Raw genomic sequence first — 17729 nt, forward strand, 5'->3', positions numbered from 1 at the left:
AATGCATTTCAATGTGTGCCTTGTAAAAGTTAATTTGCGGAATTTCTTTCCTTCTTAATGTGTTTGAGCCAATCAGTTGCGTTGTGACAAGGTAGGGGTGATATACAGAAAATAGCCATATTTGGTAAAAGACCAAGTCCATATTTTGGCAAGAACAGCTCAAATAAGCAAAGAGAAATGACAGTCCATCATTACTTTAAGACATGAAGGTCAGTCAATAAGGAAAATGAAGAAACTTTCAAAGTTCTTGACAAGTGCAGTCGCAAAAACCATCAAGCACTATGATAAAACTGGCTCTCATGAGGACCGCCAGAGGAAAGGAAAACCCAGAGTTACCTCTGCTGCAGAAGATAAGTTCATTAGAGTTACCTCTGCTGCAGAGGATAAATTCATTAGAGTTAACTGCACCTCAGATTGCAGCCCAAATAAATGATTCACAGAGTTCCAGTAACAGACATATCTCATCATCAACTGTTCAGAGGAGAGTGCGTGAATCAGGCCTTCATGGTCGAATTGCTGCAAAGAAACCTCTACTAAAGGACACCAATAATAAGAAGAAATTTGCTTGGGCCAAGAAACACAAGCAATGGACATTAGACCGGTGGAAATCTGTCCTTTGGTCTGAGTCCAAATTTGTGATTTTTGGTTCCAACCGCCATGTCTTTGCGAGACACAGAGTAGGTGAATGGATGATCTCCGCATGTGTGGTTCCCACTGTGAAGCATGGAGGTGGTGTGGTGGTGCTTTGCTGGTGACTCAGTGATTTATTTAGAATTCAAAGCACACTTAACCAGCATGGCTACCACAGCGTTCAGCAGCGATACGCCATTCCCATCTGGTTTATGCTTAGTGGGACTATCATTTGTTTTGACCCAACACACCTCGAGGATGTGTAAGGGCTATTTGACCAAGGAGAGTGATGGAGTGCTGCATCAGATGACCTGACCTCCACAATTACCCGACCTCAACCCAGTTGAGATGGTTATGGATGAGTTGGACCGCGGATCGAAGGAAAAGCTTCCAACATTCCTCATGAAGCTGGTTGAGAGAACAAGAGTGTGCAAAGCTGTCATCAAGTCAAAGGGTGGCTACTTATAAATATATTTTGATTTGTTTAACACTTTTTTGGTTACTACATGATTCCATAGTTTTGATGTCTTTACTATTATTCTACAATGTAGAAAATAGTAAAAATAAAAACCCTGGAATGAGTAGGTGTCCAAACTTTTGCCTGGTACTGCGCACACACATACATACATATGCATGTCACACACACACACACACACACGCCTGTATGAGGACCTGAAAAACTGACGTTCCCAAAACCTTTTTCAATTAATCACAATCCACATGGATTTGATTTAAATATCAAAGGAATATAGAAATATTTAGATCTCAAATAAAAGGGGATGGTTTGCATGTGGGCGTGAATACAAGAAGTTGATTGTAATGAATCTTCATAACAAATGCAATACTGCAAAGTCAGTAAAGAGTGTTCAGCAGTTCCACATTTCACTGTTTCATATTATCCATGTAGTCATTAATATAAAAAAAAGGGAGCCCAAATTAGTGTTGGGCAATATTACGATAGTATCGTCTATCGAGGATGATTGACAGCCATCGTTGATGGCGATGACGTCGTGATGCGACAGACGATACCTAAACCCATTTCAACTTGACTGCTGGCACACAGTAATGAGCCGAGTCAAGAAGCGCACAGCATAGCACTGCACGGATGACAATCTGAATAAACTGCATATATTCCTATTTGCTACAGACTATTACAATAAATGTGTTATATTTACAGAATGCAAAAGAACAATGTAGACAGACCTTAAGAGTTTTACCAAAGCAGCACAGAATGTCCGGTAAGAAAATGTGTTTTCGTTTTTTCCCTCTCGAATGATCTGGGTCAAAAGCCAAAGTTCCTTTTTACAGAAGACGCTCTGGTGTCTTAATGTTATAGAAGCCCAATGTTCTATTCTCTCTCAATTTGATATCAATATGACTATTAAGACATTTTCTCAGTTTAATGCATACTGGATTTCCCCCGTCACACTATTTCATGATCAAACAGTGATTGAATCTAATGGAGTTCCAGGCTATTTAAGGAAGTTTAAGTTGTTTATGAATAACCTAAAACCATGGTAGTCCTAAACTAAGGTAATATTGAGGGAGATGGAACAACCAATAGCAATGAGCAAGATAGAAAAAAACGAATTATATATTTGAACAAACCTTACAGTTCAAGACAGAAATGCATGCGAGGCCAGACAAAATCTATCCTTGCCGTTGCAAACCAAACATCCAAATGCCTTATCCTACTAATGGAAATATCATAAAAGCATTAAGACAAATTAAAATTATGAAGAGTATTTCCCAAACATTCCAATAAAGTGTTTAATGTCCTAAAGTTGCAGCTATTAAAATGGGAACAATTATGAAAGTCAGAGTCTATGCTATTCTCAATCACATTTTGAATGACATATTTCAGGCCACAAGAAGTCAAATTGAGCAAACAATGTCAAGACGGAAAAATCAAATGAGAAGTCAAAAGAGCTGTGACCTGAAAGAAACGATACGTAGCCTATCGGCATATTATTCTAGCAATGTGCTACCTACAACCCATAGTACCCCAGGCCTAATAAGATATGAAACTGGTATTATCATTATCCAGTTCTGGGAACAACAGAGTTGCTTGCTCTGCACCCTATGATGATTGACAGTGTGTTACTCACTCTGCGCTTTGGCACACACAGACAGGCCTAGGCTACCCATATTATTTTGTTGTTGTTTTTTTTAATCTAAAGTTGCTATAGCCCAACCATAGACAAATCCTCATTAATAAATCATTGAACACTGATTGGGACCAAATGTTCAGCATACAGGCTCTAACAAATAAACTGGGTGTCCTTGGACATTTCCAAATATATGATTTATAATAAAACCTCAAATAAAACAGTGTAAGAAATGCAAACAATGACTCAAGAGTCATTGTTTTCTCTCCCCGTGCTGCATGAACAAGCCATACGAGTAAGTAGTCAGTACAGACAAGGATGAGATCCAATTTGTCATCGCCTCCGCAACAGCACGCTTCCCATAAGCTATTAAGACAACATTTTTATAAATGCAAAGGAAAACACGGGAGAGATGAAAAACAAAACAGAGACACACTCTCGCGAAAGAGAAAACTGTAAGCATCCGTAGAAGTGTGAATGACAACACTCTATTTACATCCTGGGTGGAATTTAGTCCTCCGACGATGACATCATCATGAACAACGTGTAGGCTGGTTGCTGCTGTCCTGGTTGATATGAACAGAAGAGTCTTTGACAGAGATAGGGTATCAGTTACTGTCCCAAATGACACCCTATTTGCAGTACCCTAATCTTGGCCAGAGTCACATAGGGACAAGCTGAAAGGTAGTCCACTATTTTGTGAATAGGGTTCAAAGTTGCCCCATGTCTTTGATCCCCACTGTTGTGTCATCATCATCATCCTCCCTCCTGGTTGTCCTCTCAGAATGCCCTGGGCTGAGCCTGTCCTCAGTATACTGTCTACTCAGTGGGCTCAGCACCACAGTGAGGGGCTTGTCAACAGCTCCCAGAGAAGCTGAGAGGACGTGTCAGCACCATCCTTTCAGAGGACCTGTCAACACCATCTTTGTACCAACTGTCTTTGGGACAGGGCACGAAAACCAAACAAGACCTTCAGGAAACGCTGGATAAAATGGACTACTGTAATTCTAATGAACAGGGGTTTGTTTAGTGGTGTCAGAGACGGGTGGTGGAATCTCAATAACCCTAGAAGAACTTGACTGATGAAAAGGTGAAGTGTGTTCACGTAACGGCTATCATGGTTTGAAATTGTTCACCTAAAACTTGTATAAAGTTTGGGTATAAACTTGCTTTATAAGTTTGTTATTTTATTTAAAGCACATGCAGTCAATACTTACCTTTGAGCACTGTTTGTGATTCTGACACCAAACCAAGGATCCATTATTCTGTAATGAAAATAGAGAGCAGATTATGAGTTACAATTTTCAATTCAAGAATGATCAATTAAATGCTAAACACATCATAATTCAGTCCAGTAGCTATTCACACAATAATTCATAAGAACATCAAAAACAGAAAGAATGCTCTGAATCAGTTTCACCACAAAACTTTCTAATTTCTTTATTTAGAAGCCATGGGAAATGTATCAAAACTCAGTTTAGTCTTTGAACGGAGTAATACACCCCTATGTGTAACCTAAGCAAGGTCAGAGAGGGGTGGGGGCAGATCTCTGGTCAGTTTCAGTGTCGTTCAGCAGAGCACTGTGACCTCAACTCTTATCAGCCTGCGTTTGATCTCACAACAGACATCCCAGAGGTCACTCACACAGGAACTGATGTCAGCACTCTTGTGTAGACTGCAGACACCTCCAATTCCCCCTAATTGCTGTGGAAGTGCCACCTTCTGGGTTCCATGAAGCCAAACATTTGGTCCTAATTGTGCCGGCTAAAGAGAGTGTCTCCCTGTCATCTTGAGAAGTTCCAATGGGCTAAATGCCTGGCTCAAGTGTCCATTTCCTGAGCTCCAAGAAACCACAAGGCTATTATCTTCAATTATGGTTTCACTTGGACATTAAATGTAAGATAAATGATCGCCCAGACAAATTGACCAGTTGATTAATTCGCTGGTGGGGGTAATTCCATGGTAACAGAATGATGCCGATTCCCAGATTTTTCACTTTAAAGTGTATGCTAAAAAAAAAAGTTAACAATGATTTTGTTTGATATACATTTTAAAGTGAAAAATCTGAGTCTCAGCATCATTTTGTTACCGTGGAATTTCCCTGAACTCAAGGTTCTAGGTATGAAGGCTTGGGTGCAAGTGTTTCATTGATTCACTCAAATCCCCATTGAAGTTTGTCTGCCATTATGAATAGTTGGGAAATTCCAAATGTAGAGAAAGGAAACCTTCTCATTAAAGGCGATGACTCTAAATGACCATTACCAGCCATATGTTAAAAATGAAAGGTCACCGTTATACATGAATCCGTGCTTTGTTCCTTACAATAAGACACTGCACCAGGAATGACTGACTAGCCAAACCTTAAGGGTCTGTGAACCAGAAAGTCTGCATAAGTTCAATGTCAAGTTCAAAGTATTCTCAAACAATGTAATCCAGAGGAAATTCCCAGTGAGACCTCGGGAAAGAACTTCTCGTTAAAGGATTTCATTTGCCATCCAGTACCAGTGTGTGTTAGGTGTCAAGGATAATGGTCAGCCAGTTTAAAAAGCATCCCATGGTGCATCGGGAAGTCTAGAGCAGAGGCTTAACAGCAACGGTAACAGAGTGACAGTGAGACGCTGATGTTTCAATTTTAAATGTATATGGCAAATAAAAAAACAATGATTGCAAAGTTCAGCAAAACAATTTCCACTGATTTCCATTTGACAGAAATACATTCACTTGAAGAACAATGCAGATAGAAAGTTTGGTAACAAAGTAAAACTGAAGGAGATTTGCCCTACCGTGGAATTGCCCTACTGCTAATTGTAATAACATCATGAAGAAATCCACGTTACTAATGAATAGGATGCAAGCGTGACAAATCTCATAATTCTACTAAACAAAGAGCAAATTAATAGACGGAAATGTAGGTAACAAATAGACATGTTTTACCTATAGCTTACATTTCATAGTCAGCCCTAGTTTGGAACAGGAAAACCTGAAGAATTCACCTTAAAAAGGCAGGCTGCAGCAGGAAATGAAACTTTTTTCTTCTGTAGTACTATATGTACTGTATTTTGATTGAAATGTTCTATAACATGATGAATGTACATGTGTAATAACATGATGTACATCTAAAAAACATGTGTAATACAAATCTAATGGCACTAAATATACCCAAAAAAGATCAATCAAACATGTCAAAATAATATATCAGTGCCACTGACTCTGTAAATAAAACCCTGGCAATCACTCAAGATCATTTATACACATTGACATGACTCCAGCCTGCTCCTAAATCACAGGCACAGTTTTTTTTACACATTTTCTTGCCCATCCGTCAGTGGCAACAGAAAGAGATCTGTGGAGGGGCTAATTTTGCTCAGTGACAGCATCTCTGCAGCACCGGCAGGGCTCTGTGGGATGTTGCCCCAGCTGTCCAGGCCTGACCTCAGCATGTCATGGACCAATGGGGAATAATTATAGGTCAGGACTTCATCCCAACGACTCAGTGGCATTCCTCAGCAGTTTCAATATGATGCAGTGCTGCCGAGGAACTGTTTAAGACTCCGGTCGATGAATGCTTTCCACATCCGGATATTCACTAGAACGACTTGGAGAGCCAAATAGTTGCTCTGTGTGTCTGAACGCAGAGGTGAACTCACAGCTTTCTCTGTGTCACTGGTAAAGTCATGTAAACACAGATTCACCCCAGAGATGTATTCTGGCTTGTGCCAGCTGAGAAGGCAGAGCAGGTGACCAGGGCCATGTTGTTTTTCTAGACGTCTGAGGAACATAGACAAAAAGCCTGCTCTGCGTTTGAGTACAGCATTCCTTCTTTTGAAAACAGCTATACATTTTGTTTCCCCATCCATCTCTGTTCAGTGTTCACTTTCTGAATCCATTTGACCCTTCATCAACTATCGTGTCGCTGTAGGCCTACATTACATCCCGCAGTGCTGATGAGCGATGAATGTCCTGCTTTTTTAAGTTCAGCACTTCCGCACAGAAATTACAATAGGTCACTTATACATCACTGACATTGGTAAAAGCCCTGACAAAAATCTGTTTGGATCAAAACATTGTCAACCAATAAAATATGTGTAGCACATAAGGGATGTGCAGACCATCTTTTTTTATATTATGGATTTTTTTTTAATGGCAAAGCACCCCATGCAAAGTGTTTGATTTCATAGGCAATTGGAACCCCAGGTAGAGACAATTCAAAGAGCTGGCAACCTCTCTATATGTCTATCAACAACCCAGAAGCCTCTCCGGACCAAAATAACTAAGCAACCCTTCAGGTTCCCCTGTTGACTGGTCAAATAGCTGTGGGCTCGAAGCAAATAAATCAGGGAATTGACATGCATGGATTGTGACAGTGAGGTTCCTCAGTCATATTCTTCAGCATCAAGGTTAATATGAAAGTGAATGTTGTATCAAATTGAAATGGTGAAGACGTTGAGCCTGTATCCCGTTAGGAATGTGTAATGTTTGTCTGAGGAGGCACTAGAGGGTGTAGCAGGCAGTAGCACTCACTGGGAGCCGAGATTTACAGACATGACGGTCGTGGTTTAAAAGCTTTTACAGAGAGGTGAGGCCAAGCTACACAGAGCCCTATTCATCCCCTGTCTTCACTAATGAAAAAGTCCACACATGAGACGAGCAGTGGCTGTGGTTTGATTCCACCCCAACTTATTTAATATCAAAAGACAAAAACAAGGGGATACGGAAAAACTACTTTCCCATGTTTTTCTTTCCTTCGCTATGAACACAGGTCTCACAAGTGCAATACTTTAACTTTCAGCACCCCCCCGCTCACTGGGAATGAATGACCAAATTTAAAATGTTATATTTTTATGACTTAAAATGTAATAACAAGACCACATGGACACACCTTGTTTTTTGGTTTCATGGGTAGTCATAAATAATCCACTACAAGACTGATGCGTTCAGAATGCATTAGTGAACAGAGGTCCCAGTTCACTCCTAACATTTTAAATGTCCAGTGACCATATTTATAACTGGGTGTTCCCCTCTCTCTGTCTATTGTACCAGGGTGACAAGTCCCCCATATATGAAGGAAATGTTCAATAAATACATCTGTATTTTGGAAGTACTTCTACATTTATAAATCCTAAATTGCCATAAATCCAAAGCCCAAAAGGTCATGCCTTTTTCCAACTCTGTATCTGTTCCTGCTGAGCTCAGTAACTCATCACTGACAATTATCTTTGGATCCTGATTCGGCCAAGTTCAAAGGAGGACTTGTGGGAGTTTACAGCTTCAACTGCTAAAATGTTTTATTTCAATATGCAAAAAATGTATGTATAACTTCTACAAAGGACAATACAAAAAACGTACACCCCCTTAAACTTTTTCACATTATGCTTCCTTCATTTTTTTCTAATAAGGGATTCAATTTGATTTTTTCATACAGATCTACATAACCTAACTCTGAGATAGGGTTTTATTTTTTATGGGGGAGGATTAAACACATTTTTATGCAAAATACACCAGAGTTGCTTTCAAAGAGGTGTTGAATGTTCCTGACCGATCAAGTCTCAGTCGGACTTAAATCTGCTTTAAAAAAAAGAAAAAATAATCAAACACACGGTTTAAATATCACTGTCCATCGATGATCCCCATACAAATTTACTGCGTCTGTGCAATTTTGACAAAAACGATGGATATATGATGCCCTAAGTTGGTAAAATATTGATACAAATTATTCCCAGCTATAATGGCCACCAAAGGTGCTTCCACCAAGCATTAACTCAGGGGGGTGGAGACTTATCCAATTATGATATTTCAGGGGAGGTGTTTCTTAATTTGTAACATTTTCAAAAAACTTTCTTTCACTTCGAAAATTTGTTGTAGGTTGTGTAGAATTTTTAAAATAAAATTAAGTCAGTAAACTTTTTTTTTTTTAACGTTTCTATAGGCGTATTGCTGAAAGGGTCTATTTCCATGAAACTGGAAACGTTGTGTGTCTTGGAGTCCTTATAAAGTATTACATTAATCCTAAGCATGAATGATTTCTGAGTTGAATTAAGAGGTCTGCAGTCTCAATCATGGTAGAGGTTGGAGGCAAGCCCCCGCCTAGCTGGGCCTGCTCTGTAATGAGATCTGTCAGAGGAAGCAGATCCACCTGTAGGTCGCAGCACGTTGAGCGCTGACTGGGCAGGCTCCAGTGTTATGGCAACAGTACATTAGAGCTTATCACATTTAGCCAAAGTGGGCCTCTGCGTTTAGCAGGAAGGTGACCTCACTGGGGATAGCATCAGTGGGCCAGTGTCCCCGCTATGAGGTGTGATGCTGGCATTTGGTGGCAAGGGTTAGGGCCATGGGCTAGAGCAGGGGGAGGCATGTTTTTCCAGCTGACCAGACCTCCCATTTCCACATGAAAGAGCCTGCTGAGAACACAATACATTTAACAGTACTCAGCGTATCAACAACAATTGGCTTCTATTCTTGGAGCTCCAAGCATGCTCAACCAGTCCCTTATCACGGAGCAAAAATGCACCTCTCTTTTATAAACACATCCTCCTAATTTCCTGCCCTCTGAACACAACAGAGGTTGAATACAACTTCTGGGGCTCAGCAGTCAATTATCAGACAATTAACCCATTATAATTGCAGGGGAGTTAATACATTTCATCTCAATCTCTAAGACTTTTCAGTCAAATAGTGATTGATTATAGGCCTCCATATTAAGAACATGGGCAGTGCTGAGAAGTTGTTGAAATTATCTTCATTTCATTTCGGTGAACTTCACTAGACTAAATGGTATAATAAAGAATCTGAAATAAAATATATCAATGCTTCCTAACATAAAACCAACTAATATAAAGAGAGAAGACAGGAGAGGGAGACAAAGCACTCAATGATAGTTAATAACAGTTGACGAGCTCTCCCAACATTGATTCCAAAACACACAGCAATCAGTAATTAAATAGAATAGAGAGTATAAGCCCAGCCTTCATCCTGCAAATGTTCTTAAGTAAAAACTAAAAACTGAGTGCAGATAGGAGGTGAAAGACAGTTGGGGGAAGAAAATGATCTTTTTACTGTGTCCTTGGAGAGAACAATGTGTCTAGTGGAGGGTGAAAAACAACTTCTGACACCACATACCAAATCACCCAATTACAAGGTTAATTCCACAGCAAATCACTTCTTCCAACTCAAATTCTAGAAGAGCATCGAAACATGCTTGGTGGTCATCTTCGGTATGCATAATCATATTGTGACCCATTTTCTGGGTTATTGTGGGTGCTAATTGTGAGGTAATTGAATATATGGGGTGAAAAATAAAACTGGCCCATTTTGATAGAGGGATATAAACAAATCAGATCAAACATCTAAGCACAACATTCTTAAGACTCAAAATCAAAAGCAGCCCTCATATTTCTTACTATGGAGAATTAATGAACCAGTTTGACAAAAAAGGTTTTCACATGCACAAAACAGCAAGGCTATAATGTCCTTCCACTATAATAATAATAATAATAATAATAAGTGCCCACAATACAGTATGTACACAATATGCATCAAATTTGCAGCTGTGGAAAGCAAAACCAATAGACTCCAAGTCCTATAGGGTCATCAGCTGCCACTGTTTTAGTCACTGTGTGACAAGTGAAGTCCAACAAAACTATCAGTAGGCTATTTTGTTTACATTTCAGAACCACTTAATTTATGCCTTGTTTCATTTGTAATGTGACAGACGCATTCATGTCCAATAGCCTATTCATCAACTCATCCATATGGGGTGACACACACACACACACACACACACACACACACACACACACACACACACACACACACACACACACACACACACACACACACACACACACACACACACACACACACACACACACACACACACACACACACACACACTCACACACACACACACTTTTTTTATTTTGAGGGGGACACATGAAGCGTAAAAGTTGGACAGACTGTGAGCAACACGCTCCTACCTGGGAGTGCTTGAAAAAAGCAGAGATGCGAGTGATATGCAGGCTGAGACATCTCGAGGCGCATCTTGCTCGGTAAATGCTAGTAGTGAAGAACGAGTCATCCTGCCTGGTCCTCGCAGCGAAGGTTCCATGGGTCGACAACACTGTAATCCATAGACACAGGGTCACACATACAGTTAAGCTCCTGGGCAACATTGTTCGACGACGGGTGCTGCTTTTTATGCGTTCACTGATCGGGCTACACTGCGTGTTGACTCGGCTGTAGAAACTAAAGAAACTTCAATTATACACTGGGGAGGAGTCAGAACCGCGTGCGCTTTGTGATTGGCGGATACCGTGGTGATTGGCAAATACTGCGAGTGCCTTGCAGCAGGTAGAGGTTATGGACTCACTATCAAGCATTTTCAAATATGAATTCTATTTGAGTAGATGGTTGAATGATTTTGTGCTGAAAATCAATTAAGACAATTGTTATGAATAACATTTATATTCAATGTCACCTCAAATGTATTGGAAATATATTGATTATTTGAACTGTCTCTACCTGCATGTACCAGTGGGTAACCTGTCAGGTGTGAAATGGGAAATGTGTTTTTTTTGCGTATCCCAACTCCCCCTGAAACACTCTCACAGAGTGGCCTCACAGTCAGGTACTCTATAAGAGTGATTGACAGTGACCCTGGAGCAATTAGGGTTAAGTGCCTTGTTCAAGGGCAGATCAACAGATTTTTCATCTTGTCAGCTCAGGGATTCAAGCTAGCAACCTTTTGGTGACTGGCCCAACACTCTAACCACTAGGCTACCTGCCACCTCATGACATTGTAATACTGCATGATAAACAGGGTAGCCTAGTTTATCAGGTCCACTTGGAAAACCTCTATCCTAGTGTGTGCAATGAGACGTTCAGCAGATCTTAATTATAGACAATCTCTCCAAAACATAAATGGCTCATACATAAGCAACACCATTTACAGGAAGCTCCACATTTCATGTGTGCAGCGGATTGCAGGAAGTATTCGACCTACTGCCACCTACTGATGACACAATACATCAGAAATACAGAATAGACAGGTCGTCTAAACCAAGCCCCCACATATGGCCCCTGGAAAGCCTGCCAACATATCAGGGAATCCCTTTCCACCAGTCTGTGCCTCAACGTTAAACAGTAGCTTGGAAAAACTATTCTACCTGGAAAAAATGTAAACCGCCCTAAAACAAATTCCTCAACATGGTCTCCCAAAATTTGGCATTGTTTCATAGCCCAGGGAATGGAGCAAATATGACATGTAGGAAAAGGTTGAAATCTTTGAAGAAGAAGAAAAACAACATCCATCTTTAATAAGGAAGTTCCCTAGGGGGTCTACTAGACATTCTTTCTCTGCTGTTCTCAGCTTATGGAGTACTTTGCCGTACACCATTACAGAAGTATTGTAATGAGCTTTTATAAGTGTTGCTCTTAAACAGTCTGCAGAATGGGATCCAAACGGAGACTAACACAATCATTAGATTTTGGCTCAGGTAGCCATGCAGCTCGCCCTAGGCTAGCGATGCTCTGTGCCAAGCACTTCAGCCCTTACCCCTCTCTCTCTCTCTCTAATGAAATGGGTCTGTTAATACAGCCATACAAATACATCCTGGAAAGCATGAGGCTGCCAGTGCCAAGGATAGGGATCACCCCCAAAATAATAGTTTCTGTTTCCAATAACAATGCAGTTTTTATCATTTACATATTCTATAGCCTCCTGTAGGTTATTAACCCTCTATACATGTCTGCTAGGGTATGATTTGTGATTATAGAAGAGATAAGGCTTTCTGATGCTGCTGCATGGTGTGTAAATACATCCCCGTGGCTGCAGAACCCCTATTTGAATGGGTGTCCATTTCCCTGGTGGTCCCAGAGTACAATGTAACTTGTGGTGAGAGATCCCTTGCCACTCTTAAAATATTTAAACACGGATGTCTGTGTACCTTAAAAATGGTGTAATGGCTTCATTTTCTGGCTTATTACAGCCATGTGTGGTAGGGGTTTTATGGTGTGTGGTGAAGGAAACACGGTGCCTGTGTGCGGTCCTAATGTCTCCTACAGCCTGTAGGACACGCATGCATCCCTCCTCTGACCGACTCCAGTGTTTCATTGACTGGGAAAAATCTGCCAATACTGAACTCAGGTCATAAAGCCAGAGTAGGAGCGGAGGTGTTTGTCTGGGCAGAGGTGGAACCTGATTTTTCAGCTACCCACGTCACTGTGTTAATTCGCTCCATTAATTACTGTGGGGGTCTCTACTGGCAACTGATGTTTACACACATAAATAAACCAGTGTGTACTTGGCTCAGAAGTCTGAATTCTCTATAATGAGCCATCTATAGGGTAACTACCTAGAAAGTATAAAGACACTGTTTTGTATTGTTGGATATAGAATTTGTATGATTGCCCTGTTGGCATTCTTCTCTAAAAGGAGATGGGTGAGAGCATAATGCTATCATTGCAATCATTGGTTAGAATCTTTGTGTGTTAATATATTCCAGGACAATGTCAACTGAAGCCCATTAACCAGAACTTCCTTTCTAAAATCCCCTAATCCCTGCATCACCTCTGAATGGCCTGACCCTAACCACCACACCCCATGACCTCTGTTCTGACCTCAACCTTTGACCTCAAGCTGTAGACCCATACACAAAATGGTGCCTTAACATAAACAAAATATCAATGATAAACCAAACACTGAGAATTGATGTGAAGTACCCTAATTTTCTAGTATCTTGGAGATGATTGAGTGTGACATGCCAGGTTGTTATGGGTACACTTCCTTGCCTGCAAAATATGTGGAAATAGTGGTGTTTCAGCCAGTTGAGGGCTTCTATATAGGAAACCCTCTGTCAAACTGTCAATCTCACTGAGCATGACTTCCAAGCTGCCGTAGTCTGGTATATTCCACTGGTTGCATGGTCTGCTTTTTCCCCCAGGTTACACAAATATGGGCTTTGACACATGATATGGAAAAAAAAGTTTTTGAATTGATAACAAACCAGCATCCGTTTTCACCCAGTATTGATGTTGTTGAGCGAAGAAGTGCTCAGCACCCATCTTTGATCCCAAAGGCTGCAGGTGTAGTCATTGTTACACACACCTGTGACTGCAGTGGTATGAAGATCAGAAGGGACAAGCATGTACAGGATCCTGACTGATGATCAAGAACAAGATAGCTTGAGTTATTTTAGTGAGGTATGGGCAGACTAAGTACATAAGCTGTAAAATACTCTAGTGTTCAAGCAGTAGCCTATCCAATGCATGAAACAAAAGCAGACAGATTGAAAGTTGCCTACCTCTATGTGTGTACCAATGACATTATCGATCAAATTAAATGAGGTCATTTCGTTTGTATAGGTTCTGATAGTGATTGTGATCATGTTGATCGTTGCTCTTGTTACTTATCCTGTAAAGTTCACATTTGATTATTTTATAACTAGCGTCTTTGGAGGAACAGAGTATGATTAACTGAAATACATCAAGGTATTAACAGTCCCATGGACCTCCTCACTTTGCCATCTGCCAGTGTTCTTCATTGAAGCCCATGTTTGGTCATACAGACTCTGTCAGTCAGTAGCCTGGTCAACACCAACAGTGGTATTATAGATGAGTATCTCTGAACCATAATGGCCTCTGCTACAACCATCACAAACACAATATATAGAGGTCGATGTGGAATGTGTAAGTCACTCATCTTATAAACCCAGTGCAATCAAAATTCAAAATACATGTCCTATTGTACAACAGCTTATAAAACTAACACTGTCAAAGTGTTTCAAAATGTGATCCGTGTTATTTCCTTATAGTTGCTGGGTGATAATACAATCTCCACAGGATCTTCTAATCAGTAGGTTTGCATGGGCGGGAGTTTTGGCTTTCCATGGTGACATCCCCTTGCGGTAAATTGGTTAATAGACTCCACACTCAGACCAATTCCAGACATTATTTGCAAAATACTTACTTGAGAAATAGTTTTTTGCTAGAAAGCTATTTTTGCCCATTTTAATGGAAATCTATTACACTAAGGTACTTAATTGTTACCCAGAAACGGTCTGATATTGATATAAAAACAGCTGTATTGGGCCTTTAACCTTAACCCCTCCAATAAATCCAACACTTTCTGTTGTGGAATGAATGCAGAACACCTTTACATGGCTGGCTCACCTTTCATTTTCACGTATTCCCCCCCAACACTTTCTATTTGGTCTCAGAGCAGACAATACTATCTATAGCCATTGCATGATATTCTTCAGCCTACTGCAGAGAAAACAGACCACTGGCAAAAGAAAGGGACAGTTCCCAGACCTCCCATACAAGCCCTCCCATACAAGTCTTTCATCGCTACAGATGATCCCTTATTCATTTAAAAGCACGACACGATTGCACATTGCTGAGGTCTCTGGGATGATATTGAGATACCGTATAAGCTGCTCAAAAGCCAAAAATAACAGCAAACATGATGATGTCTCATGGCATCATGAGTGCTGACACCGGGGATGACATCATTACAACAGATGCAAGATATCTTCCAAGTGGAGGCAAGTAGGGCTGAAATGGTGCCATTTAAAACACAAACACTACAGTATCTTAAATTATATAACGATTAGATCTAGATTCTAGTGTAGTCACGAAATGTTTTTCATTCTTGACATGGCGGTTTTATTTCCTACAACCAGGGGGCATCATTTGAGAGAATGTATTTTGGCTTCTTTTGGAACATTTCAATATGCATTGATGACAGTTATCAACTCCTTGCCAATACTACAGACTTTAATCTTGGTTTATCAGATTTAAAAGCCATGACTTAAATTAGTGTCTTTTTTTTACATTGGCCAGATATTCAACCATGAGAGCTGGGCTTCATTTCACGGGGTTCTAATAAAATAACTGAGTATGTCACAATTCCAGTCTTAGGAAATTATTACACTCTCCTCAGACTTACAATGGCCCCTCTCAATTTGGTACAGTAGTCTTTGTTTGTAACTCTAGAGTCTAAACTGGACTTAATAGGCAGTATCTATTCACAAGACTTTCCCATATTCCCTGTGACAATATTTATCCTCTGTATGAGGTCGGAAAAACTGTTCAGTGTGAAAGAGTTCTAAACATAGACGCCCTGGGAACATTGTTCTGACAATCACCAGCAGCTCCCTAAACAACACTGCATTGTGCAGCACTGTAGGTACTCAGATCAGCATGCTGCTATTCTCATCTCTACCATCTCTACAAGCTTCCCAAAGTGGACAGCTTCATTTAGTTATTTCCAATATCTGTAGAATTTAATTATATACTTTAATGTGCTCAATGTATTTTGATTGATGTGTGAGTGTCCCTCAGCGGCAGTCAGCCGGGTAGAAAGAGAAACTCAATGTTTATTATTTTGCTGGGTGGGCTAACCTTGACTTGTCCACTCTAGCGTCAGTGCATTTAGTGTCCACTAGATGGCAATGCTGCCACACACAACTTTTGGATGCTGAGCCCTCTACTTTGTTTCGTACTTTTTATATGGAAATAATTATTTCCAGGAGAAGATTCAGCATTAATAGTAAACAATGGATAATTACTTTTGTTTTTCTTGTCTGAGGATCATAATGACCAAAATAAGATATATAATGGAAAATAGAACAGGTCTTGGATTCTAAATGGGTTTTGTTTTCTCTCTCCTCTCTTACTCTCTCTCTCTCACACACAAACACACACACACACACACACACAAACACACACACACACACACACACACACACACACACACACACACACACACACACACACACACACACACACACAAACATATACAACATTTGTATAATGATTTTATGACCTATTTTACTAGATGATATATTGATTGGCATTGTTCTATCACTCTCGTCTCACCTGGTAAAAGATCATCAGGAAGGGCTTGTCAACCTCATATGAATGACCTTTATCATGATGAGATAAATACTGCTTGTCTTTTCCTCCAGTCCACCTTACACAACACCTTTCCTCTGCCACATGCAAAATCCCTGGCCCATACTGCATACAGCCAGTGTCATTGATATGTGTCTTTGTAGGGACTAGGGCATGCAGCTCAGTAATTAAGTAGACCCAATGCATACAAACAATCCTGTAAGTAAAACCAGGTGATAGTGTGGGGTGACAGCTCACTTAGCTGCATTACAACTGTCATTGGCTGAGTGGATGGCCCCATTACACAGCAATATGCTGACATGACAAAACTCTGGGCTGAATCCACTGACTACACAGCAGTAACTAGCTATAGCATTCATCCCCATCCCCCAGCAAACAATACATTGTCGGTATCAGATCTCCAGTGAGATTTACATTTACTAATTTCTCTCTGTATAAATCATAAATTGTTTAAGATGTATCCAGGCTGTTAGGTGGAAATCATTAACCATATCCGAAGCATTTAGTTGCCCATAGGGGGCATTGTGGAAGGTAAAAACCAGACACTGTTGGCTGAAATGTGTCATGTTAATACTGTATGTGGCTTGCTTTCCTCTTTCATGAAATTGAATCCTGTTTTATGATGTATAAATATCATCAAGGTCTAATTGCATACTAAAACAGGTTTTGTCCTTCACAATGTTGTTACTGGATAGCATTGCGGTGGTGGTACACATTGGTTTGAATTAAAGTTAGATCAAACCATGGTTTTGAGTGAGCTTTGTCACCTCCGTGGACAGTGAATTAGAACAGAACATTTTAGTTTCTATAAAGCTACTGAGTGTGAAGGGTATATCTCCATGGAAACCTGGAATTGCTGACATTTCAACTAGCAGTACCATTAAAGTAATCTGCATTGCACATGCTGGGGCACACTTCATGCTATAGCAAACACATGCCCTATGACACCAGTGCTCTTTTCAGACGTTCTATTTTGGCTATTGAAATCAGAGACAATGTCACCAAATATCATGTCTGGCTGTGGAAAAGGACCTTTAATATTAATTTAGCCTGTATTACAATCTAAAAGCTTTCGTATGT

General features: G+C 40.3%; 1 protein-coding gene across 1 annotated transcript in view; it reads right to left on the reverse strand.

Annotated features, from left to right (window-relative positions):
• The window catches only part of LOC110501646 (anosmin-1), a 58804-nt gene extending 47799 nt beyond the window's left edge, over positions 1-11005 (reverse strand). Inside the window, exons 1-2 of the mRNA XM_021579348.2 lie at positions 10712-11005; positions 3956-4003 (exon numbers count right to left, since the gene is read on the reverse strand). Of these exons, the coding sequence (XP_021435023.1) occupies positions 3956-4003; positions 10712-10906 (243 nt within the window). The 5' untranslated portion in view covers positions 10907-11005. The remainder of the gene's footprint in view (positions 1-3955; positions 4004-10711) is intronic.
• Between the last annotated feature and the right edge of the window lie 6724 nt (positions 11006-17729).

This window comes from Oncorhynchus mykiss, chromosome 22, assembly GCF_013265735.2.
Source record: "Oncorhynchus mykiss isolate Arlee chromosome 22, USDA_OmykA_1.1, whole genome shotgun sequence".
NCBI lineage: Eukaryota > Metazoa > Chordata > Actinopteri > Salmoniformes > Salmonidae > Oncorhynchus > Oncorhynchus mykiss.